At 37.9% G+C, this 26,450-nt stretch overlaps 2 protein-coding genes across 8 annotated transcripts in view; both read right to left on the bottom strand.

Annotated features, from left to right (window-relative positions):
* The window catches only part of LOC101738782 (torso-like protein), a 78,700-nt gene extending 57,688 nt beyond the window's left edge, over positions 1-21,012 (bottom strand). For 3 of the 7 annotated variants that reach the window (XM_062672022.1, XM_062672023.1, XM_004922796.5), the window contains exon 1: positions 20,595-20,996. The gene's annotated coding sequence lies outside the window, so the exon portion shown is untranslated. Of the gene's footprint in view, positions 1-20,594 lie in introns of all 7 variants that reach the window. The other 4 variants (XM_012697229.4, XM_021353228.3, XM_012697230.4 and 1 more) reach the window with 4 other exon arrangements.
* Positions 21,013-21,805: 793 nt separating this feature from the next.
* Positions 21,806-26,448, bottom strand: LOC119629484 (uncharacterized). Its single transcript, XM_038015396.2, has 3 exons — positions 26,347-26,448; positions 24,498-24,538; positions 21,806-23,375 (listed from the first exon to the last, which is right to left on the bottom strand). Exon 3 carries the CDS (start codon positions 23,225-23,227, stop codon positions 21,917-21,919), a length of 1,311 nt encoding a protein of 436 aa, XP_037871324.1. The 5' UTR covers positions 23,228-23,375; positions 24,498-24,538; positions 26,347-26,448; the 3' UTR covers positions 21,806-21,916.
* Positions 26,449-26,450: the final 2 nt, after the last annotated feature.

Here is a 26,450-nt window from a genome sequence, read left to right as displayed (position 1 = left end):
TTTCCTCCGACAGCGCGTAACAAAACCATTTAATGGTTTTGTCTGCAGCGGAGGCCCTCGAAAGATAGTCCTGGATCACCCTGTACTCCTCCGCCGATGACGGCAGGAAGCGGAAACCGACGCCGTGGGGTCTGGCAGAAGGAGCCCTACCGAGGCGCTCCCTAATGGCCGCCATATGGCGAGACCAGTTCGGGAGAGCTTCCACCATGATAGGTGGATGACGGCGGAGCTCCTCCTGAGCCCGACCCCTCGGCCTCGGGGGTGGGGGAACTTGCGGTTGGGTAGGCTTGGGGCGTGTACCTACTGGGGGTTGTGATGCGGCTATGGTCGCGTAGGACGTAGAGGGGATGGGTTGTTGGGCTTTGGTGGACTCGAGGTCCATATATCTGGTAGAGTCCAGATTGCCCGCCGTGCCGCTTAGGGCGGGGGCACCTCGAGTCGAATCCACCAGGATAGGGGAAATGGTAGGGGAGGGGGATCGGGGAGGGGATCTAAGTAGGCGTGGGGCTACCCCTGTCCTGACGGGGGCCCTCGGTTTGGGAACAGGTTTGACTGCTGGGATGGGACTCCCAGTAGGGGATGAGGATCGTGATGAGTCAGGAGTGGAAGATTGGGAGGAGGAGGGGGAGGAGGACGTGGCCTCGCTGTCCTCTCCCTCCGATTTAGAGGAGGGACCTAGTCGCGGTCGTTTGTCTTGGTCCTCCGATGAGCCCCGGTCGGACTCAGACCTGGCCTTCTTTCTCGGCCGAGGAGTCCCAGGGTAATCGGTCGACAAGGGAAGGGAACCTTCCCCCGGTCCGATCCCCTGGGAGACCCGGGCCGGGACCGAAGGTCCGGCCGAATCGTCCTTACCGGGGTCCATCGGGACCGGTCGGGTTCGTGGGATTGGGCGACGGGCGTATAATTCGTCCATTGCTTGACGTCCCTTCCGGGACGGGCCGGGTGTGCTGACGATGGGGGGAGAAGCCCCACCAGACATGGCTTGGCTATCCTTGGAGCAAAAGTCACGCGGTCATTGAATCGCCCCCACTAAGAATAGGAGTGCCAGAATTATTGGTCGATCGGTCCCGGTACTGACCCTATCGATCCATCCACTTGGTTAAATTAAATTAAATTAAATCAAACTTAGAAGCAATTAAAAAGCGAAAGCAAGAGAACTAATCGATTAATTATAACTATAAAAGTGGTGAGTATTAATACAATTAACTATTACTATTACGAATAATCAAAACACTAATCTAAACTACCGAATTTACAATAAACAACAATAAACAACAGTAAACAACAGTAAAAATACGAACTACGATAACGAGACGTTGGGCGGCTGCGGCCGCGTGCGCCTATCAAATATTAATATTATCTAGATAACTAACTAACTATTAATTGTAATAAAACAAGGTAATAAAGTAGGAAAATAATATAATGGATTAATAGAAAATAGAAAATAATAAAAATAAAGAGAAAATAAAAATTAAAATCGTACCTGTAATAACTAGGTATAACTAAGGGTAATTTGTATAGTTAAAGCGATATTATAATTAAAGAGTCCAGACAACAGACTTGAACAGACCATCCGGCCACTAGCTCACAGGTTCGGTTCGCCCCAGATTTTAAAATCCAAAAGGACAAGTTTTGGATCAGGAAATCCAGGGTTCAACGGACAAGCGGCTCTAACCGTCAGGTTCAAACCCACTCTAAATTATATTACTGATACCAATAGGAAGGAGACATGATAGGGAACCGCAGCCTGCAACCGTGGTGCTTAAGATAGATGATAATGGATGATAATAAATCGACGGGGACAGCTTATTAGTATTGGTCGGTATGCCAGATTGAATAGAGTTTAATACAAAAATGTTTAAATGGTTTGGAAAAAATATCACGGTTTATGTGGGTAGAAATGAAAATCGTTGAACTGCAAATTGTATATAATTGAGCCACTAGTTCTTATTCGCTAAGAGCGAGACGGCACTACTACTTGAAATTTAACTATGAACATAATGAAAATAATTAGAAAGGGAATAAAAGGAATTGAATTTTACAACCAAGATGAAATGAAATCTAAATGGAATCAATTATACACAACTTACATTAGATACTTAAGCCTAAGACCTACCTGTAAGGGCGCCGACACCGCCGACCTGCAACAGGATTGGCCTTCGGGTGTTAGAAACAGCCTCTCCTAACCCCGAAGGGTAGGGGAGGACTGGGAACAGACACGGGCGGCCAGACTCGATGGCGCTCACGAAAACCAATTTTATTACCAAATAAAACGGCTTCGCAGCTTTCACAGGCTGATCGACACCTACCCGCTATTAACCAATGTTAAGAATAGAATAGTGTCAATCAACTCACCTGTTCCCGGGTCCCTCGTTTGTGCTGCTCGGAACGTTACCGCGCCGAAACAGCTGACGCCAGATGAAACACACTCGCGTAGGATCACTTCTGCACAGCACACGACACACAAGGATATCCTGGACGCACTGGTGTCCCGGGCTTAGTAATCAAATGACCAGAAGTAGCTTATAAAGGGACAAAGCTATCTGTCGGTCTCTTTCACTCCGTCCCCTTCCTCAACGTTTTTTCGGTTTGAGAACTTTAATCGATGTTTTCCAAAAAACGCATTTTTGAGTTGGGTCTTTATAATTCTAAAGGTGCGATGTGTCGCGGCGAGGTGACGACTCAGTTGAGCGCCTTGTGGTGCAGGGCATGACAGAGGGTACAAAATCGCGCGGCAGATCACCGTTACGATGGACCGACCAAATAAAGGCAGCTCTAAACGGTCCCGTTAACGAGTGCACAAGAAGGGCCGCGGTACGCGAGGAATGGCGACGTCTGGTGAAGCGCACCACCAACCGAAGTGATGACCACGACCACTCTGCCAAGAGTGCATACGACTGAGAAGAAGAAGGTCCAATGACAATATTATCTATACTAATATATAAATCTACAGTGGTTTATACTGAGGCTCCGTTATAACTACTGAACCATGCATCCGATTCACTTGAAACTTGGTATCCATGTAGAAAAACATGTACTTAATGGATAGGCTAATATTTATATGAGTATTGGACTACCTACACCAGTTGCGAGGGCTTTAATGATGAGAATCGTTGTGGGGGCGCTAATGATCAAAAACGCTAAATTTAAAATTTCGGCTTTTATCAACATATTATTGACTAAAGAAATGGAAACATTAAATTTTATTATTGATAGCTGAGTCCCGCGATGTTAGCGAGCCTAAGCTACTCCCTATATCACCAGCTACCTATCAGTGAAAGTCCCGTCAAAATCGGTTCAGCCGTTCCAGAGATTAGCCGGAACAAACAAACAGACAGCCAGACAGACAGACAAAAATTGTAAAAATGTAATTTTAGTGTATGTACCGTATATATATTTATATGCATGTAGTAAAAGCGGTTATTTCAATATTACAAACAGACACTCCAATTTTATTTAAATGTATAGATTAAATCGTTTATTAGCAATACGATTTTTCCAGCAGAACACTGTTAATTTAAAACCATTGGGTGCTCGTACTGATACCAGTAATGTATTTTTAAGATGCTTTTATTGGCTTAGTATACATTATGTCTATTTGTATGTAACGAAATATTTAAATGTCATTTTTAACGGACTTCAAGACGGCAGCTACTTAAAGATTTGGACACGCTTGAAGGTCTGACGTTACGCTGACGACCCCGCTCTGATATTAAACCATTGTTAACAAATAGAAAAAAAATAGTAATTATTACTTCAGTTTGCTATTTAAGCGTGTTTTTTTTAGATTAAAAACTACTTTTTTTTTCCTACCTAAGCTGACGGTCTTGAGAGACCATTTCAGCTTAACCTTAACAGCAAGAGCAGTGCTTCGCAGAATCTACCACCGGATCGGAAACGCGACCCACTGAGAAGATCCGTCGAGGAGCTCAGTGGGCTATAATAATATAAACTACATAAATTGTTTGTATATCTACACAGCACGATGTGATATGAGAACTGAACTTTGAAGGGATAGATTAGCATAACGCGGGCGCTGATACATATTTCTGTGAGCTCGAATTATAACAACAACAATAATTATTGGTTGATCTTTATTGTCAATAATCTTTTATTTTATTTTTATTGCTTAGATTGGTGGACGAGCTCACAGCCCAGCTGGTGTTAAGCGGTCACTGGAGCCCATAGACATCTACAGCGTAAATGCGCCATCCACCTTGAGATATAAGTTCTAAAGTCTCAAGTATAGTTACAACGGCTGCCCCACCCTTCAAACCGAAACGCATCACTGCTTCACGGCAGAAATAGGCGGGGTGGTGGTACTTACCCGTGCGGACTCACAAGAGGTCCTACCACCAGTAATAAATTGTATTTATAGGACCGATTAGGACACAATCAGTGAATACTCTGACAAGATCTTTTACATATGTCTTTATTATCATTGTGTAAACTGAGTCGTCTATTATCAAAGGCGGCAATCTGTGCATTTGGACAAAAAAAAATTATTGATATGTCAATACAGATTTATTTGAATATAATCGTCTCCTTCAAAGAATACGGTTCAAAACCTGCATTAAATAAAGGTTAATAGTTAACCTGTTCTTTATCTAAGATGTCGTTCCGAAGAGTTTTGTGACTGCCAATGGAATACAAAGTCAATAATTCGTTTTTCTGATTTACCAATCATTGTCCAAAAGTCAGATTGCCGCCTTTGATAATAGTCGACTCAACTACCCACATCCGTGGCATGCATTGAAGATTTGGTTTCATTTGAAATCTGACGGCGACAGCGGACAATTGACCCGATATGAAGTCACTCACATAAATTACTCCCTTCCGCAGTGTGTTCCAAAAGCATTGATCTTTTTAACTTCAATCGGTGAGTCGGAATGTAATTGACCATTTATTTTACGATTTTAGGGTTCGGTAACGAAATAAAAAAATTTAAGCCCTTTAAAGGTAGTTAGTTCGATTTTGTAAAATACTTAGAATGGAAATTAAAAGAACAGTCAGGATAGAGAACGTATTCTACCGTTGTGTATTATGAATTTAGGTGGTGGCACTGGTGGTAGGACCTCTTGAGAGTCCGCGCGGGTAGGTACCACCACCCTGCCTATTTCTGCCGTGAAGCAGTAATGCGTTTCGGTTTGAAGGGTGGGGTAGCCGTTGTAACTATACCTGAGACCTTAGAACTTATGTCTCAAGGTGGGTGACGCATTTACGTTGTAGAAGTCTATGGGCTCCAGTAACCACTTAACATCAGGTAGGCTGTGAGCTCGTCCACCCAATTAAGCATTAAAAAAAAATTACGCTATATTCATTTCGTATTATCATGTATAATATTTTGTTTGTGTATTTTCATTGTCAGTTATCAATAATAAAGGAATATACACACAGGACTTTTTAAACCAACCTCAGAGGTGATTTGTCTAAGGAATTAACAACATACCAAACACCACGTCCATTCCATTGTCCATTCCACGATTTTCATATTTAATTAGTTCACGATGATAAAGAATTCCTAAGACATTGTATTCTATGTACATAAAACAAAATCTTGGATGGGTTCTAGATATTGTATGTAAATTATTACTTAACTTATAACTTAAATTATAAATTAATACTGAGGTTTTTTTATCAAGATGTATGGTTCAAGAGTGCAGTTTAGCTGCGCCCCAACATTGCTATCGTTCATGAGACGGGCTACCCACTCACCATCAGGTGGGTCATACGGTTGTCCGCCTAAAAGCTCAATAAAAAAGCTTAAGTGTTATGTAGAACCCTTTATCGAATTCGATTATAATTGGAATCACCAACCACTAGGTTGAGTTTGAAAGAATTGAATCAAATTTATTCGACAAATGAAACATGTACTGCTACATTGACTGGTAATTCCATCCACAGCATGCATGTACTTCATCGTTATTGACCATGTCAATAATTAACAAAATAATAGTGATCAAGCACTTATGACTTATGATAGGTCTACAAGCCAGCAGCGATAAATAAGAGCCATCATCGAGATTTGTATTTCATTTGCTTCGTGGCTTCGTCGAATTCAGGGGTAGATCGTCGCGGGAGATGGGTAAGCGTTTCTTAGAAAAATAAATCTATTCTTAGATAAACATTACTCTCCCCCAAAGCTACAGTTTGTGTTATTTTTGGTTAAACATTTTAACATTTAGCCGTCTCAGACGACGAAGACTGAATATTCGAAATATATTTAGAGTTAAAATCAAATAACACATCGAAGGGTGAAAGGTTATGTAAATTTACCGGAAAAAAAAACTTTAAGAGACTATTTCATCTACTCGCGGACCGGTAGGGCGAGCTCACGGGCTTAATCTGAGAGAGTTTGCTAACAGTGACCCCGACAAGAGCAGTGCTTCGCTGAATCTACCACTGGGACAGAATCGCGACCCACTGAGAAGATCCGGCGAGAAACTCAGTGGATTGTGTCTAATTTACTGGCGGTAGGAACTCTTGTGAGTCCGCACGGGTAGGTACCACCGCTCTGCCTATTTCTGCCGTGAAGCAGTAGTGCGTTTCGGTTTGAAGGGTGGGGCAGCCGTTGTAACTATATTAAGACCTTAGAACTTATATCTCAATGTGGGTGGCGTATTTACGTTGTAGATGTCTAAGGGCTCCAGTAACCACTTAAAACCAAGTGGGCTGTGATCTTGTTCACCCATCTAAGCAATAAATAAAATAAGTGTAATTCGCACGTCGAACTCTTCGTCGTGATGACTGTTGCTGTAGAGCCTAAAAGCACCAGGACATAAGGATGTGCTCTACTCTGATGGGAGATGGTAATACGGTAAAACGGAGAAAATCGACCAGTATCTCGGAGTGCTCTCAAGCAATTCCCGAATCAATAAGTAATGAGTATTGCAAATCTATACTAAAATATAAGTCTACAGTGGTTTTTACGCATGTTCCGTTATAACCACTGAACCATGCATCCGATTGACTTGAAACTTGGTATCCATGTAGAAAATACATGTACTTAATGGATAGGTTAATATTTAAATGAGTGTTGGACTCCCTACACCAGTTGCGGGGGCGTTAATGATGAGAATATTTGTAGGGGTGAGAAATAATAATGTTAATTTTAAATGCCCAGCGAAGCGGACGGGTACAGCTAGTAAATAATAAGTATTGCAAATGACAAATAAACCCGTTCAACATAGTGACGTCATTTCACGGAACATCGACTACGGCTGTTTTTATTTTAAAACAGACTAACGACCCGCCCTCGCTTCGCTTCGGAAACATTAAAACACACATGAAACTAAAAAAATAAATAAAAATAAATAAAAAAAAGTAGCCTATGTTCATCAGGGACAATGTCGGCTTCTAATGGAAAAAGAATTTTTCAAATCGGTCCAGTAGTTTCGGAGCCTATTCGAAACAAACAAACAAACAAATCTTTCCTCTTTATAATATTATAAGTATAAGTATAAGTATATAAGTATAAGTATAGAAATAAAGATTTTTTCGAAGGTTACATTTTAGCTGGTTTATTATTTCTTAATACCAATGGTCCGTGGCTACTGAGTGAAGCGAATTTTTATGACGCTTACGGCGTTTTTAAAGGCGTGGATCCAATTGACTACGCAGTGGCGGTCATGATCTGTAAGAACAAACGTCAAATTGATTTTGAGGTTATTTTACTAACATATGACGTATAGGGTGACTTTTTGGCGGGAACGCGAGGAGTGAAGTTGTGTGTTTTGTTTTATTTTGTCTATTTAGTGTTTCTTCAGGTTTAAATGTGTAATAACGTTGGTTTATTAACTGTTTAATAGCACTGCACAAATGTGGGAAAACGAAACAAAGCCGTTGGACGCAACTACGCGGGATCCTCCAAAAAGTCCACTGAAAAAATCTCAGTAAATGACCACCATTTTACTGAGATTACATTTCATCCCATCTATACTAATATTATAAAGAGGAAAGATTTGTTTGTTTGTTTGTTTCGAATAGGCTCCGAAACTACTGGACCGATTTGAAAAATTCTTTTTCCATTAGAAGACGACATTGTCCCTGATGAACATAGGCTACTTTTTTAAATTCTTTTTTTTTGGTTTCATGTGTGTTTTAATGTTTCCGAAGCGAAGCGAGGGTGGGTCGCTAGTATCATCTAATCTCATTTAATTTAATTTCATCCCAGTTGATTAATGTCTCAAATTAATAATCTTCATTTTATCTCATCTATTTTTCATAAAAATAAGAATACATATATAAATTAAAGTAAGACATGACTTAAAGGTCTTAGTAACCAGGTCATAAAATCCCTTAAAAAAAATATGACGTATACCGACGACATACGAAGTAGTGTGGGGCCACTGAATAGCGTGTGCTAATTTATGAGATTCAAGAACAAGAATACAAAATTTTAATAATAAAAAAATATCGAAAACCTCATCGAAATGAATTGAGAATATCATTAATATAATCGAAGTCGATTAAATATGCATTATTAAGGATGACTAAGAAACTACTGGTCAGAGCTTGATGCAATTTAAATGGGACCACTTGAGAAGTACCAGCTTCCAAACAAAAACATACAAAGAGTTGTGAAATTTTAAAGATTTCACTTTTTTAAAAAAACTACAAATTGATAACCTCTTCATTTTTTAAATTGTGTTAACAATTGAGACGGAAACTATATCTACAGCTCTGAGTACCTCACAAAGATATTATGATTTTTTTTTTCAATTTACTACCGAATCACAGATTCGAAATCATAGTAGTATTTTGTGTTTAGTAATCTATATATTAAAACGTGAAACAAAAACTTTGTACCCCTTTTTACGAAAATTGCGCGGACGGAGGAGTATGAAATTTCCCACACTGATAGAGAGTATAGAAAAGGAGTGCAGAATACTATTTTTTTTAAATTATGTATTTAAGTAAAATACATGAATCAATAAATAAAAACATTACACACACACTACTATGTATTTGACACGCACACGCATATATACTCTTTTGTTTATCGTTAAGTCTGTGGTTAAATTGAGAATGGATTAATATTGTTTGTCTTTAATATTATTTGTCTATAGTGTAGCATGACGAAATCTGTGATTAAGGAAGTATTATTGAAGAAGACTTTGAGGATAGAACCAACAATAATGTTCAAACTTATAATTTCAAATAATTATAGCCGAATTTCGACTACGGCAGGGGCACTAGTAATAAAAAAAAGCCCTTTATTCCATGCAATAACATTTTTTTTTAAGTATAATTATGTTATATGCACGGACCCCTCTCAGGTAAAGGCCTCCTCCAAAGATTTCCATTTTTTTTTGTCTCTGGCGACACAAATCCAGTGTGGTCCAGCAACTTTTCTAATGTCGTCCTCCCAACGCGTGTATGGTCTACCGACGCGCCTCTTGCCCTGTGGACCGTCCCATGCAGTTACTTTAGATGTTCATCTCCCATCCCCGAGTCGTGCTACGTGGCCAGCCAACTTAAATGTCACCACTAGTAACAGTAATTAGTTATACCGCGAATTGGGGTTCGCGAATCTACCCGACTTCCACGAAACTTCTTCGTCTTGCTCTTATCCTGTATTAAGTGAGGTCGTCGTGACATGTCTTCCACGAAACACTAAACTTAATTTTCCCCGTTTCGTTTTGTTGCCAAACATAATAAGCTAAATTAAAAAATCGAAGTCAATCGTAAATGTAATCTTTCAGTACGAAATTTTGTAGCAAAACCTTGAGTCACGCTGACAATAAGTTCGGATAGTTTCGCACACGTCTATTGCGAACCAGTTTGCTGAGTGCGAGTTTTTTAACGTTCTCGATAGCGTAAAAGTTAACTCAGATTTTTATTTAGAAATACATTTAGACTACTATTAAGACTTCGACCTCAAGGTGGGTGACAGTAACTTATCACTTTTACAGTATTATTATTTATTTGTAAATACAAATCTGAGTTAACTTTTACGCAATCGAGAACGTTAAAAAACACGCACTAAGCACACTACAATAATAAATACAAATCTGAGTTAACTTTTACGCTATCGAGAACGTTAAAAAATACGCACTAAGCACATTAGTGATAAGTTACTGACGTCACCCACCTTGAGTTCGAAGTCTTAATAGTAGGTATTACATAACGGCTGTCACATCCCTACTAGAATTTACAGCTGCTAGAACATCCATAGTACGCATTTCGATAGAAAAAATGGTACGTCTGTCTGCCGAATTCGTACCCAGAGACGGCCGCATCGCTCTTATTTATTAACCTGGAGCTGTTCTAAGTACGCCAGGAGGGGTACGCGAACTCACGAGCTCAACCTCAGGGAATTTGACACAACTAGCCCTAGCAAGAGCAGTGCTTCGCAGAATCTACCACCTGATCAGAATCACGACTCACTAAGAAGATCCGGCGAGACACTCAGTGGGCTGTGTCTATGGGGAATCCGCATCGCTCCCTACGAGTGCACTGGATGTCTCATCCTTTACCTGACGACCACAGTTCTTTTTTTTTTTAATACGATATTTTAATTTAATGGGAATAATACGCGTCTTCACAATGAAAAGTAAGATTGATTTTGGGACAGCAATAACAGGACGACGGGACTAATTAGCAAAGGGTTTAACAACACAGCCAATCGCCACTGAGAAACAAATACTCTTCTTTCTGAATGAAAAAAAGAAATTGTATTAAATTCTTTTTAGTGCATCGTTCGAATGAATTTAAATACATATTTTAGTTAATTTTGGTTTTTCACAGATGAAATATAGATGGCGACTTAAACGTCTCGATAATTTATTTCATACATTTAGCCCTGTCGTATTAATAATATTATTAATACGTTCTCACTATCCATGTATTTATTACGCGTAGAATTTCTTGATCTATGCTGTTAGCACACATTTCAAACAAAGCGCTGGTTATACCGTAAACGAATCTCAACTTTACGTCATTAGAATAAGGAACACGATCGTTATTGTTTACAGAATAACTATCAACAAGCTAGCATTACCCCATATTTCAATACTGAGATATTGAAAGACATAAAATTGTATATCAAAACATGTTATCTTTTAGATTTACATGAATCATAACAATAAACAAAATATAGTTTTATCCGTACAACTATAGTAAGTACGGACTTGTATTTACTGAGCTATGAAGGTACTTCTATACATGACTTGACTTCTTCTAGTTCAAATGTAAATATCCAGTTACATTGTTTTATGAGCGTTCTTTTGGTCAATTTGCGAAGACGATACTAGCTTCTTCCGAGCGTGAATTCATATTACGATGTTCTAGTGTTTGAAGTTAGTAGTAGCATCTAGTAGAAGAATCTTATAGCATTTTTATCGATTATCGCGATTCACACAAAATTAGAACTACTTTTACGGATCTTTCGCATTAGATTCTTTCTGACGTAAAATAGACGGTAGTCAAAAGTCAAAAAAAAGTTTCATGTTTTTTTAAATGTTCGAAATATTACTGGTGGCCCGGAGGCCTTTCCAGTTTTAACAGGGCAGGTGGGCGAGCAAGGATTCAGCCAGGAGGGGTGGGATTTGCTAAGAGCTACCCGAGCGCCTCCAAAGGAGACCTAAGAACTCAAGACTAGCTGCTTCGCGAATGAATCTACTACCGGATCGGAATGGCGAAAGATTCATGTGTCGACGAACGCCCCTTTAATTATCTGTGACCATGAAAACTAAAATATTCGTGTGCACATCTGAACCGACATAATGAGAATAAAATAACCATGAAATAAAACCGTAAAATTGTTTTTAATTAAGCTAGTTCTAGAAGATTTTAATGTGTAATGTACAGTAAATGACCACCATTTTACAGAGATTATATTTCATCCCATATAATTTTATTTACTTTTATCCCAGTTGCTTAATATCTCAAATTAATCAACTTCATTTCATTTCACTCCATATTATCATTTTTCATAAAAATAAGACGCGACTTAAAAGTCTTAGTCACCAGGTCATAAAACTCCTTAAAAAAATTGTTATTAGTTTGGTTTTTTTTTTTAATAATCAAAGAAATTCTTAGTACCGCGTTTATAGGAAAAGTTGAGATACGTCTAAGTCTAACACCCGTATCTTTAGTCGTTTACACGAGCTTAACTCGACTCGACTCAACCTCCAACGCGCGTTTTGGTATGATTAGTCGTAAAAATAAACTCCACTCAAACGTCCTTGGAAAATTTTCCTAACCGGAGTGAAGTGAGCGAACTGTCAAGTCAAGGTACGTCGCGACGTACCTTGAACGTTCCTCAAGGCTGGTTTTCTATCAATGTCCAAATAGTATGTGGACCGCAAATGGAAATATATGATATTGTTGTGCAATGGCCTGGATCTGTGCATGATTCCCGCATATTTTGATAATTTAATTTTGATAATATTTATTAATAAAGTAAATAGTTCGAAGTTAGACATTTGAAACACTTTATTTTATTTACCTACATAAGAGTCATATTTTGCTTACTACCTGATAAATAAAGTCAATGCGATTATAAGTTTTATTTATATAATAATAAACTGGTGGTTGTGGAAAAGCACTTCAACAATACGATGCAACCAAAATCACACAAAAGCGACGAATAAAAATACAAAGCCGGATCCGAAATCTAAAATAATAATAGGTTAGAAAATAAATAATACACTTTCAGATTTACCGCACGCACACATATTTACGAATAACTCAGCAACCAAAACATCAAACAAGTTCATCTAGTGGCAAACAGACAGCGGCAGCTTGACTTTGACATTAAACAATGACCATAGACTACAGAACTCTATGGGTTTGATGCTAGCTTGATCAAATTTTCATCAGTATTACCTCACTCGAGGACATTTGAGGAATATTGTAATGGTCGACTAAAAATACCAAACTCGAGTAAGTTTGGAGGGAATTCTCGAGCATCATCGGATGAGTTAAGAGTGGAGGACTATTTTACGAAACGTCTAAAGATACGGGTGTAAGTCATTTTGAAGAATCATTTCGCAAACGTCTGATTACTTAAGCGTTATCCGTTGCGTCGATTGTCGAATAGTAATTAAATATTTTAACAATACAACGAATACGGGCAAACGTTTCAACACGGACCAGTGATTGGGACCAGCCGACAGCGGAGAGAGATTAGAGGTCGTAATTGGTATGTAAAACTTTAAATTGAATAAAAAAATATTTATTTATTACACTTCATACAAAATTTACATTGGCGGACTTAATGCCTAAGGCATTCTCTACCAGTCAACCAAAGGTATTGCAGAGTAAATAGTGGTAGGTGCAATGAAATTTATATTAAGTTACGAATACATACAAAAAAAAGTATACCTATATATACATACTAGCTGACCCGGCAAACATTGTTTTGCCATATATAAGATTTCTAGGGAATTTGTAGTGTAGAAAAAAAAACTAACTTATTGTAAGTGTGTAAGGATGTGGTAAATAAGTGAAAGAGGTATGTAGTGCTGTGAACGATGAGGGAATATATAATAAAAATAACAAAACCTCATTCAACCACATACTACATAATTATAACAAAAAAAATGTCCAAATAAAAAAAAATATGTTAGGGGTGGACAACCCTAATCACTTAGGGGTATGAAAAATAGATAGTAGCCGATTCTCAGGCTTACTGAATATGCACAAAAAATTTCATCAAAATCGGTCAAGCCGTTTCGGAGGAGTATGGCAACGAAAACTGTGACACGAGAATTTTATATATTAGATATACAAAATCACATATACATACATAAATACACACATACATACATATAATAGATTATACAGTATTAAGAGGAATATATTAATAAATTTACTTAACAAATAACTTCATCTTAATAAGTTCATTCCGATTTCGATTTATATATTATACTAGCTGACCCGGCAAACGTTGTGTTGCCTTAAATAAGATTTCTAGGGAAATTCTACTGTAGAAAAAAAACCTCATTTAACCACATAATACCTCATTATAAACAAAAAAATATATCCAAAAAATTAAAATAAAAAATAAATGTTTGGGGTGGACAACCCTTTTCACTTAGGGGTATGAAAAATAGATAGTAGCCGATTCTCAGACCTACTGAACATACTATTGATACACAAATAAAACCAAAAAAACATGGCTGAAAAATGTATAGTATTGTATAGCTCTCAAATTATATATTAAGTGTATAATCTATGATGTATAGTGAGTAAGTAAGACAGGAGACCGGCTTCGTCCTCATCCCTACTACGTGATGTTTGCTGGATGAGTGGTGACACCTGGCGGGGATAGCTGATCAATTGATAGTTAATCAGTAGTCGACCGGCGAGGGCGGGAGATCAAATTCAATTTAAAAAAAATCATAATTAAAGTAACTTGAAATTATAAACTTTGAATCAGAATTTATCGTACTACAATTATAAAATTTGATTGCCACCTTGCAACCTTATTGCAGATCTGTGCATAGAAAAAAAAATATTAATCGGGGTGGAAAAATAGGGGTTGATCATATAAGAGTGAAAATTGAGAGTAATATGATTTTTTTTATTTTAAGTCATAACAAAATGAAATAAAAAACTTGCCAAAAAAATTAAAGTTTATAATTAACAAATAAAAAATAGCGGTTGATCATAGAGGGATGAAAAATTGAGAGTAACATCAGATTTTTTATTTTAATTAATGGCGAATTAAAAATAAAAATGAAAATCTTGCCAAAAAAATTTAAGTTTATAATTAACAAATAAAAAATAGGGGTTGATCATAGAGAGGTGAAAATTTCAGAGTAATATGATTTTTTTTATTCTACGTCATGACAAAATAAAAACAAAATACTCGCAAAAAATTTTAAATTTTTTAATTAGCAAATAAAAAATAAGGGTTGATCGTAGAGGGGTGAAAATTTAGGGTTGTATGTATTTTTGTATGCTGTATCATAAAAAAATAGAAATTAAAAATGTTGTCTAAAAAATAAATAAAAAAATTTAGGGGTGGACTACCCCTAACATTTAGGGGAATGAAAAATAGATGTTGGCCGATTCTCATAGATACCGGATAAGCACAAAAAATTTCATCAAAATCGGTCAAGCCGTTTCGGAGGAGTATGGCACCGAAAACTGTGACACGAGAATTTTATATATTAGATTCTTTTATTAACTTTTTAATGCATTAAGTACATGACATTCAGCGATTTATTCCGGAAAGTTCTATTGAAAATAAATGAACGAATATACATAATTAAAATCAAAGAAAATATAGTACGTGAAAGAAGTAATAAAATTGTGTAAGTCTGTAAGTCATTGTTACTGGTGGTAGGACGTCTTGTGAGTCCGCACGGGTAGGTACCACCGCCCTGCCTATTTCTGCCGTGAAGCAGCAATGCGTTTCGGTTTGAAGGGTGGGGCAGCCGTTGTAACTATACTGAGACCATAGAACTTATATCTCAAGCCATTTACGTTGTAGACGTCTATGGGCTCCGGTAACCACTTAACACCAGGTGGGCCGTGAGATCGTCCAACCACCTAAGCAACAAAAAAACAATTTTTTTCTAGAAATAAGAAGTGCATGTAAACAGATTACAGTACATTGTTAACAGTTAGCTAGCAACGTGAGCAATTATGAGCACTCATTACGTGCGTAACATGATTTCCAGAAAACCGTTAGGTATTCAGTTTTAAAACTGCTAACAGTTGGAGAATTATACTAGGCTATATTTATACTGAAGAATTGGATCTGATGCTAGATGGATTTTGGGAAGGCTTAGACGACAAAGGGAAGATCTTCCACCGAGCGGATGATATTGCTCGGTAGACCGACGGTCCGAATGTTGTTGTTCGGAATTTGTATATATGCGTTTTATCTTGAAAATGTCGTAAGCGAGATTCAGGCATCTGTCAATTATCTTGCGTTGTATGATGGCTATCCGCCACATCACTCCCCTCCGAGACTGGAGGTCGTGTCATTTTTTAGTTAACGTTGTCCGTGCTGAGATTAGCTTGCAAGGGCCAGTGCTGCTCGAAGCCTGCGGTGAGTCGAGGCTGAGCTTGAATGCTGCGTGCGAGTCGCCAGTGCTGCTCGAAGTTTGCAGTGAGTCGAAACTGAGCTGAATGCTGCGTGATTGTCGCCAGTGCTGCTCGAAGTCTGCGGTGAGTCGAGACTGAGCTTGAATGTTGCGTGCGTGTCGTGCGTAGTCCATGTGATGCAGAGCTGCCACGCCGGAGATGTGTGACCCCAAGCGTTGATGATCCGGTCGTGGGCTGCGATGAACTGTAGCGGCGTCATGAGGCAGTGAAGTTGCGTGCCGTAGGACCAGGAAGCGCGGTGAGTCGGCTGCGATGGTCCTGTTGAGGCTGCGATGCTGGCTTGCTGTAGGACGACTGTCAATGACGTGCTTTTATCTGCGAGAATGCGGGGATTGTGGTAGCTGAAGTTCTTGATGCGCTGATGATGAATCAGAAGGTTGCGTGTTCATATCACGTCGGAGGTCACCAGTTTGTGGAGGTATACGACAAAGGGAAGATCTTCCACCGAGCTGGTGATATTGCTCGGTAGACCGACGGTCCGAATGTTGTTGTTCGGAATTTGTATATATGCGTTTTATCTTGAAAATGTCGTAAGCGAGATTCAGGCATCTGTCAATTATCTTGCGTTGTATGATGGCTATCCGCCACAGGATGTTGGTCTTTTTTTTTATTGCTTAGGTTAGTGGACGAGTTCACGACCCACCTGATGTTAAGCGGTTACCGGAGCCCATAGACATCTACAACGTAAATCCGCCACCCACCTTGAGATATAAGTTCTAAGGTCTCAGTATAGTTACAACGGCTGCTCCACCCTTCAAGCCGAAACGCATTACTGCTTCACGGCAGAAATAGGCAGGGTGGTGGTACCTACCCGTGCGGACTCACTAGAGGTCCTACCACCAGTAAAAATTAAGGTAACCAGGGTCTAACAAAGTTGTAGGTTTAGAACAAGGATGAGGTGTATTACTTAAGAGCATTGGATTACCATACCCAAACGCTAAAGCGAACATTAAAATTCCGTCATGACCGTCTCAGTGTATTTACATGATCGATTACAGCATTGACACTGTCAATTACACAGGCTATCCGTTGCGTGGACTATATAGTCACTGACGTTTTTTTTCAAATTAAGAATTTGCATTCTAATACTGACCGTTTTTTTTTAAAACTCTCAAACAATTTAACTTCCGCTCTGGTATCTTATAATGACTTCCGTATGTTACACAATATTGTTCTAGTTACTAACCGCGATGCAGGGCTTGCGTAAATAATTCTGATTTCTAAATACTTAGAAGCTGATTGGCCAAATTGGCATTTTACGGCTAAGCTGGTGTTAACTTGTTACAGGCACCCATAGATATCGGACAAGGTGAATGTCACCATTGACCTTGAGACGTGACTATTGTCCCACCCTCTAAATCGCATGACTGCTTCACGACTGAAATATCAAAGATAGTGGTGATTTTATTTTTATTTTTTATTGCTTAGATGGATGGACGAGCTCACAGCCCACCTGGTGCACCTGGTGTTAAGTGGTTACTGGAGCCCATAGACATCTACAACGTAAATGCGCCACCCACCTTGAGATATAAGTTCTAAGGTCTCAGTATAGTTACAACGGCTACCCCACCCTTCGAACCGAAACGCATTACTGCTTCACGGCGGAAATAGGTGGGGTGGTGGTACCTACCCGTGCGGACTCCCAAGAGGTCCTACCACCAGTGAAAAAAGTGTCCATGCAGTTTCACGGCAAACTAAATTGGTGGTAGACTTTATGTTTTATAACTCCTTTGCCATGATTACCGGAAGTTTTTTTTTTTTCGTTTATATTTAAAGGTAAAGAAAGTCTAGAACGCGCCATATAAAATATTTTGGTTAATTATTTAGTAATGATTAGTTTATGCGCTTAACCGGAGACGCCTTTACATTCCAAAAAAAAACACAAAATCAAGATTTTTCAAGGCTATCGATTATCTCTGATTTCAGTCGCGATTTTTCATTGCATCAGTTCATTGATGTAAATTGTATGTAAATTGAAATAAATCTCCTTGCGAATATGCTAAAATTGCACCCCAAATATATTATGATATCACTATTGATAATTTGCGATGAACGATATTTTTTTTTTATTGCTTATATGGGTGGACGAGCTCACAGCCTACCTGGTGTTAAGTGGTTACTGGAGCCCATAGACATCCACAACGTAAATGCGCCACCCACCTTGAGGTATAAGTTCTAAGGTCTCAAGTATAGTTACAACGGCTGCTCCACCCTTCAAACCGAAACGCATTACTGCTTCACGGCAGAAATAGGCAAGGTGGTGGTACCCACCCGTGCGGACTAACAAGAGGTCTTACCACCAGTAATTACGCAAATTATAATTTTGCGGGTTTCATTTTTATTACACGATGTTATTCCTTCACCGTGGAAATCAATCGTGAACATTTGTTGAGTACGTATTTCATTAGAAAAATTGGTACCCGCCTGAGATTCGAACACCGGTGTATCGCTCAACACGATGCACCGGACGTCTTATCCGTTAGGCCACGACGATTTTTGTCGCATCTAAACTTGAAACGATATATAATATGTTAAATAAACAAACAAAATGCTATACAAATTTCCAAATGCTCGTATAATAACACATTTGCATTTCAATGTAACAACTAGACGCAGAACAATGGTAGGTACGAGGAAAATATTTGGTATTATAATATTTGACAACACAAAAGGAAAATTTTACAGACTAATTTTAACGACAAACAGATATCGGAGGGAGGGAATGTCTTCATGACTCCTATCAGCCTATAAACGCAGATATAAATAACATACGTACGGTAACGAGAAAGATACAAGGTATTAAACAATGACGTCAATGTTCACGTGTGCCGTACAAAGTATGTGCCAACGCTCGCTTTCCGGAAAAGAGACGGCAACAGTAACATTCAATAGCTGTCTAAATCTGAAGTATGAATATTTAAAGTCTGCCCCCTCATCCACACCCTACGGCAAAAAATACCCTTTTCGAGGGAGATCAAGTATCACGAGTCATGCGTGACCTTCGCCACCAGGTAAGGTCAGACAGACAGAGTTTGATTTGCAAGCGGAGTAAAATATAAAGGTTTACGAACGAATCAGGAAACATTAACATAAAAGTAAACCTTATTAAACACAAAGCCACCGACGCGAGCCCACTGAGTTTCTCGCCGGATCTTTGCAGTGGGTCGTGTTTCCGATCCTGTGGTAGATTCTGCGAAGCACGGCTCTTGCTAAGGTTCGTGTTAGCAACGTCTTCAGGTTAGAGTCCCGTGAGCTACTAGCAGGGTGACGCTGATATGGTCTCTCTAGACCATCAGCTTAGGTAGGCAAAAAAAAGCCACCGACGCGATCGAACAAAATTAAATGAAATAGAGAATGACAGTCACAAAATACTCTTTCTCATTAGCTCCTTACAATTACCCTACAAGATTGGGCCAACAATTGTGTCTCGTTTCTAGTGGATTTTTAAATTTGCATAACAATATGTTTTTTCGTAAAGGCTTTTTTCGGCGACATGAAACCGTCGCTCGCTGTCTGAGTGCAAACCTTGCGAACGATAGGCCTCCGATTGGCATTTAAGTTGTTTCGAATTAGTCATTGGTTTGTAAGTACTAGTGATGCTGCACTGCAATCTCTTCGCCGCAGACTGAATGACCAAGCAACGTTTCACCATATATACCGGTTTTCTGGAGACACATGCCATATCTTGCAGCAATGCAAGCAGCGGCTGCCCGTCACCTCGATTGCAAATTCAGAACTTTGTCAATGTTTGTTTTATTCATTGACAAATTAGAACGTGATGAAAATAATGCAGTAGCTTAATCAATGTTGTAAACTTAATGGGATTTTTTCTCTAAGTCAGTCAACTTTTTACATATAAGTATGTATCATAACATAAGACCCAACTGAAGGTAATTAATCATAAATTCAATGCCAGGGACATGAATATTCAAGTCGCCGCCTACTATAAACTTAATACCGTGAAATGTTTTGAACAGTTTTGTTTCGTCATATTTAAACATTTTCGAGCGACCGACCTCATATACTTTACAAATTATTTATGTTCATCATAAAAAAGATATTTAGTATATAATATTTTATTGATTAAGGAAACGACAATACATTTAGCGCGTTTGCTAATTTATTTTTATTTTATTTGGTTGTCAGCCGCGTATTCCTGTCACGTTATGTACCAACAAAACATTATGGCATTTAGAAAAATAAATGCTACAGTGATAGTTCTACAGTACCATTACAAATACTGCGACAAGAGATTTATACATATAAGGGAATAATGGGCTTATTCTTAATGAGTTATCGTATTTTATTAGTCCCTTAATTCATATGTCATTCATAATCTTTCGTTACAGCTACGTAATACTCGAATTCACTTCTATGACAATTAAAAAAAAACTGATAACTCATTATCATAATGAGTCAAAAAGACGAATGAACAAGTAAAGTGTTTTACAAGGGACAAATTGAAAGTTTCATTAATTGAAAAAAATATTAAAAAAAAAATCGATATCTTAATCTTAAAAATCACTTACCGTTCACAGAATTCCATTAAACTTCAGAATTGTTGCTTAAACACATCGATAATGACAACATCCTTTTATACCCACAACATCTGAGATAGGTACACCATTCACAAACACTAGAATTACCGCGAAATTTTATAAACAAAGCGTTTTTCACGTTAAAGTTGCTGTTTTATTTTTCGAACATGCTGTTTTGAGTCGAGGTAATCGTAATACTAACAACACAATAAGGTTTAAGTTATTCTCATTGAAAAAAGTGGTAGTTGAATATTTTAAAGTTATCTGAATCGCGGGAGATATTTTTAGCGCAAAAGCAACCGCGAACACGGCAATCAGGATTCAACTAACTAGTCGGTCCGTATCAAACAGTTCAGTGAGTCAGTGACTGCGAGCGTCTAGCGAGTTACTTAAACTTGTTGAACTTGAGTCTTGAAATGTAACAACAATCACAATTCTAATTGCGTTGTTTTCCAACAGATGGCACTATCCATTGCAATGACTTTTAGACTTTTGCATTGTTTTGCTTTGATAGTGTGCAATGCACAAGGTAAACTTAACATGATATAAATTTTGCACGTTTACAAATCGTTAAGTACATTTCCGTTTTGTCGTGTAATTTAGATATATGTATGTATATTAAATTAAAAATCTTCCATTGTTTCAACTAATTTAATTTTTAATTAATTTATTTTAGTGACATCTAGCGCATATATTTAGAAAACTACCAAACAGGCTTTCAACTGCCATCTATGAAATTAAAACGTAACTAAAAAGAATTTGGTTAGAGAAGTTTGAAATTTGGAATTTTTAGATACGAAGATAACTCCAGAAGAGGGCGCTAAATTACAAAGTGTAATGGCATCTAGTACTGAGTAGCTGTATTATTTTTATTAAATTAAATGAACGAATATAGGTGTCGCTGTTTGAAATCATATTGTTTTTCCTGTTCTTCACGTTATATTCTTATTTAACAGACCCGTAAGTAGTGGTGGCTTCTAGATAAATAAATATAAATAGCGGAATAGCCAATGTCATTTAAATATCGCTCTTTATAAAAATAGCTTTAAAATATAAAAAATAACTTTTTAAAAAATAGTTATTGGCATTTACTTTTTTTTGCATAAGAACAGTAAGTAGTAGACAGTAGATAGTAGTAGTTCTGTTAAAACAAATTAAGAAAAAATTTCAAGAAGTTTCGTCGGTGCAATAAAAATCGAAAAGAAAGATGCGGCCAAACCCAATAATTTATTAAATTGAATACTTAATCAGAGTCCGTAAGAAAATTAGCCATTGTCATTAACCTAAATACGATGTCATTTCGTTTATCGTGATTACGGTAGACCTGATCGACCTCTACTGCTCAATGGAGTACCACTGCCTGTAGCTGCTGACCCGCCAACGATTCTCACAGCCGGCCCGTCTTCATGAGAAGAATCTGTTCCATCATCCTCCGGAGCCTCTTCGTTAACTTTACCGATTATATATTTTACCAAAGTCTTCATCAACTTAGGAGATTTATTCTCAATTGATTGTTTCTTTTCAAATTCCCCTTCTTCTGACGTATCGAAATTAGGTTCGGATTTCGTTAATAGCCTGAATACTTGATTGTTGTAATTATCCGATTTCCTTAACGATCCACCAATATATTTATGGACGATACTTTTCTCGGCTTTATTGTCATCATCGTGATCTAAATTCAACTGTAGATTTTTTTGGACTGGAACCGTTTCACATTGACCATCAACACAGTTCTTCATTCCATTCAAAGAGCCGAAATCGTATTGAGCTCCAAACGATTCCAGAAACTTTGAATCATGATTTCTAGATTTAAATTTTTTAACGTTCGATGTCTCTATGGGCACGTACCCAAGAATCCTTGGAGGGTGCTTCAAAGAAACAACGAGGGCTTCGAAATGTGGATTAGGTATATTGATTCTTATATTATTTGTGTCGTTATACATCAATGCGTTATCGATCAAGGCATAATGCGTTTTAACATTCGAAAGATCTAAGGCTATTTCATTTGGACCCTTTGAAGCGTCTTTATCTGCTATATTTATACCACGTTTTACTAGCATACCAAATAAGTAGTTCTTTAGTAGTTTTGTATCTTGGTTCGCCATCAAGGGTCCCAGTTGCTGGTCCAGCCATTTCTCAAATATTCTGAAATCGTCATACTCCTTTGTTTTATCCGGATTTTTGTTAGGATTATACTGAGAATGGATTGGGCTGATGAGATTATTAAAATTATGCGCGGACAGTGGAACAGAATCCCCGCTGGTACTGTCCAGATGCTCTTGCAATGTTCCTGGGAACGCATCAGTCTTCCCATTTAAAAACGTAAGATATTTATTGAAATTTTTTGGATTCCTTATTTGTGGTGCCGACTTCAATGGCATATCGGTCGATGCGTAATTAAATGGAATTGAATTTCCATACTTATGTACAGCTAATTTATTGGGAAATACTACGATTTTAAGATTACTATCAAACAAATCTTGTATACGCAAATCGATCGGTACGTCTCCAAATTTATCACCAGATTCAAGAGCGTAATCTGGCATCATTTCTTGCTTTTCGACACCCGGTATGTACATTTTAAATTGGTTTGAATTTAAATCTTTATATAAGTAAATTGCCATTCGTTGAATGTTCGATGACCCCAGCAGTTCCGGTATCAAAGGTGCATTTCGGTTCTTTCTGGAACAAACACAATCGTATGTTCCGTCCGAAGTTTCTATAAGACTCTTCAGGCTATGTTTACTGGAAGTGACAGGTTTCGTGCAGAAGCTGTAAAATAAAACACAAAAAATTGAATACGAAGCGACATTTAGTCAAATAGGTGAACAAGAAAACCGGCCCAATCTAACGTCAGAGCGAAGAACGAAGATTGTTATAAAATGCAACTTATAATAATATTCAGTGTGACATATGCAAAAGGCAGCTATCGTATCCTTCAACCCTCTAAATTTCGCTGAATTATTGTGATATGTAATTTATGTAATAATAGTATACTAGGTATGAGCGTTAGGATATTTAATAAACTACCGAAGAAATTAAGAGACTTAGATGATTTTAATTTAAAAAAAAACCTAAAAGGTAATCTTATTAGTGAAAATTATTATCACATAAATGATTTTCTTAGGGATGACATTGAAAATAAATGGATTTTTAATTATTAGTTGAATTATGGATGAATGAATGGTAAATTATATAATATTATAACCATGCACTGCACTAAAATTCGCATGTCAAATAATGACAAAGCATACACGCTGCTTTTAATTTATGTATGTATAATAACTCATTTTCACTATGCTTGGCGAATAAATGATTTCTTTCTTTCTTTCTCTTTCTATGTTTTTGGTATGCTACTTTTTTTTTTATTGCTTAGGTGGGCGGACGAGTTGACAGCCCACCGGGTGCTAAGTGGCTACTTGGGCCAATAGGCATCCACAGCGTAAATGCGCCACCCACCTTGAGATATAAGTTCTAAGGTCTCAAATATAATTACAACGGCTGCCCCGCCCTTCAAACCGAAATGCATTACTGCTTCACGGCAGAAATAGGCAGGTGGTACCCACCCGCGCAGAGTCACAAGAGGTCCTACCACCAGTACTTTAGATGGACATATGAGATGACTTATAAATTTACAGCGCATCTAATTAAATGTTTACCCAAGTGTCTAATCACAAAACCGCAGCTCAAATAGCTTGGTATCAGGAACAGATAGGATATTCGTACCTTTGCTGACTCAACTTTCACCCTTATCTAATTTTGCAAGTTTAATCTTCACTACATTATTATTGAACGTTAAGTATCTATATCGAGGCTGGGTTCCTATTTATTTTTTCATAATAGACTTAGAATACTCGACCCAAGAATTATCAATTAGGAATAGAATTCTCATACCTGATTGATGACCACGTCAGAAGTAATAGTAGTTCCAATATCTGTAAACAAAAGTGTGTAATTAAAAATAAAAAAAACATTTTCAACACGCTCCTGTAAGCTGGGCGTGTATGTGTGTTTGTTTGTATGTAGAGAAAATTTCTAACGTCATTTTAATCGACTTCAAAATATCGAGGGTTGACTTGAAAATTTGCACACGTATGAAGAACTAATGACAATACTTTATACTACAATTTTGTATGTCCGCTCTAATATCCTGACCGATATCAACAGGAAAAACATTGATGAAAATAACTGCTACTTAAGTAGCAGTACATATAAGATATTTAAACGATTTTTTTTGTTTTTAAGCACCTAATATTTATTATTGATAAGTTTTGATAATGTAGGTACATTATTATTGATTGATTTTGATAATGTACATACAAAATTTGGAAGATGGGTGTATCATTTCAGCTTACATTAAAAAAAAATGTTTTTTTAGCTTAACATTAAAGCGTTATCATGTTTATGGACAGACTGGTAAAAGTTTTTTGGAAGAGTCTATAGATAGAGATGTCTTAACGTAAACGTTGACATTACATAGAAGTAGTAGAATTATTAATCACATTTTAGCTAGACAAAGCGGATCCATCTATAAGGACTTACAATACGGTCTGGCATCAGATAATTAAGCGAAATTGGGACTGTGAAGGCAATGAGATGCAGAAACTCTACTGATGGGTAAGGGGTTTATTATTTATAATAATTGGAATAAAATATTGCTCAGAGGCGTGCAATTGGAGAGGCCTATGTCCAGTAGTGGACTGCTATAGGCTGATGATGATGATTGAGGATCAATAATTGGAAGAGGCGGAGGTTACGTAGACACATTCAATTAAATTATCCGGTGAATTGTGTCCATTTGTGAGTTCCATATCTGTCGATGAGTGAACTGTCACTACTTTGCTATAAAGGCTTTTATTATTGCACTAGGTGGGCTTGAGCTCAGGTTTCCCCTTGTGTTCAGTAGTTCCCGGAGCCCATCATAACATAAATTCCACCTCCTACCTTGTTTGGAATAGCTGTCCGGCCTTTAAGCACGAAAGCATGACGGCTTCGCGACTGGTAAAGACATTTCAGTGGCTCACAGTCGGTAACTACCGTTTTTTTATTGCTTAGATGGGTGGACGAGCTCACAGCCCACCTGGTGTTCAGTGGTTACTGGAGCCCATAGACATCTACAACGTAAATGCGCCAATCACCTTGAGATATAAGTTCTAAGGTCTCAAGTGTAGTTACAACGGCTGCCCCACCCTTCAAACCGAAACGCATTACTGCTTCACGGCAGAAATAAGCAGGGTGGTGGTACTTACCCGCGCTGACTCACAAGAGGTCCTCCCAACCAGTAAAAAAACTGCATATTACAATTTGAAGTATTAAAGAATTAACGAATAACCAACAATCAAAATACCTTGCACTCCATTTCGAAGACCAGAAAGTTCTTTGTTAAAAAAACATAACTACTTCTGTACTAGGTACAAATAATGCAGAGTATTGGTTATTTATAGTGAAAAAAATAAGAATCATTTCAGGAAATTTGATTTAGACACGGGTCTTAATTTGCGGCCATACAAATTGAATACGCACCGATGAGAATGTTAATTGTATTGCTAATTAGCGAATTTCGTGGTGAATTTAGAGCAATTACTAAACAAACAATGGCGGAAATGGCAGGACATAGAAGAATTCGTAAACGTGATCTCGCAGCGCTAACGGAACACCAGTGGTATAAGAATAACAGTTTTCAAATCTTACTCTTTCCACCTTAAGGTGGCTGCAAAACTAGAAGTAGTAAGTACTGTACTACCGTAAGTCTTTCTGCATTGTGAGATTGCTAAGGGAATTACTTTGTCGAACTTTGGCTTCGGGCTGAGTGCGCGTCTCACTAAAGCTAATATAAAAACAGTTCTT

The sequence above is a fragment of the Bombyx mori genome, chromosome 14, assembly GCF_030269925.1.
Source record: "Bombyx mori chromosome 14, ASM3026992v2".
Taxonomy (NCBI): Eukaryota; Metazoa; Arthropoda; class Insecta; order Lepidoptera; family Bombycidae; genus Bombyx; species Bombyx mori.
Note: the sequence above shows the minus strand (reverse complement) of the source record. Positions and strands in the feature narration are given on the sequence as shown.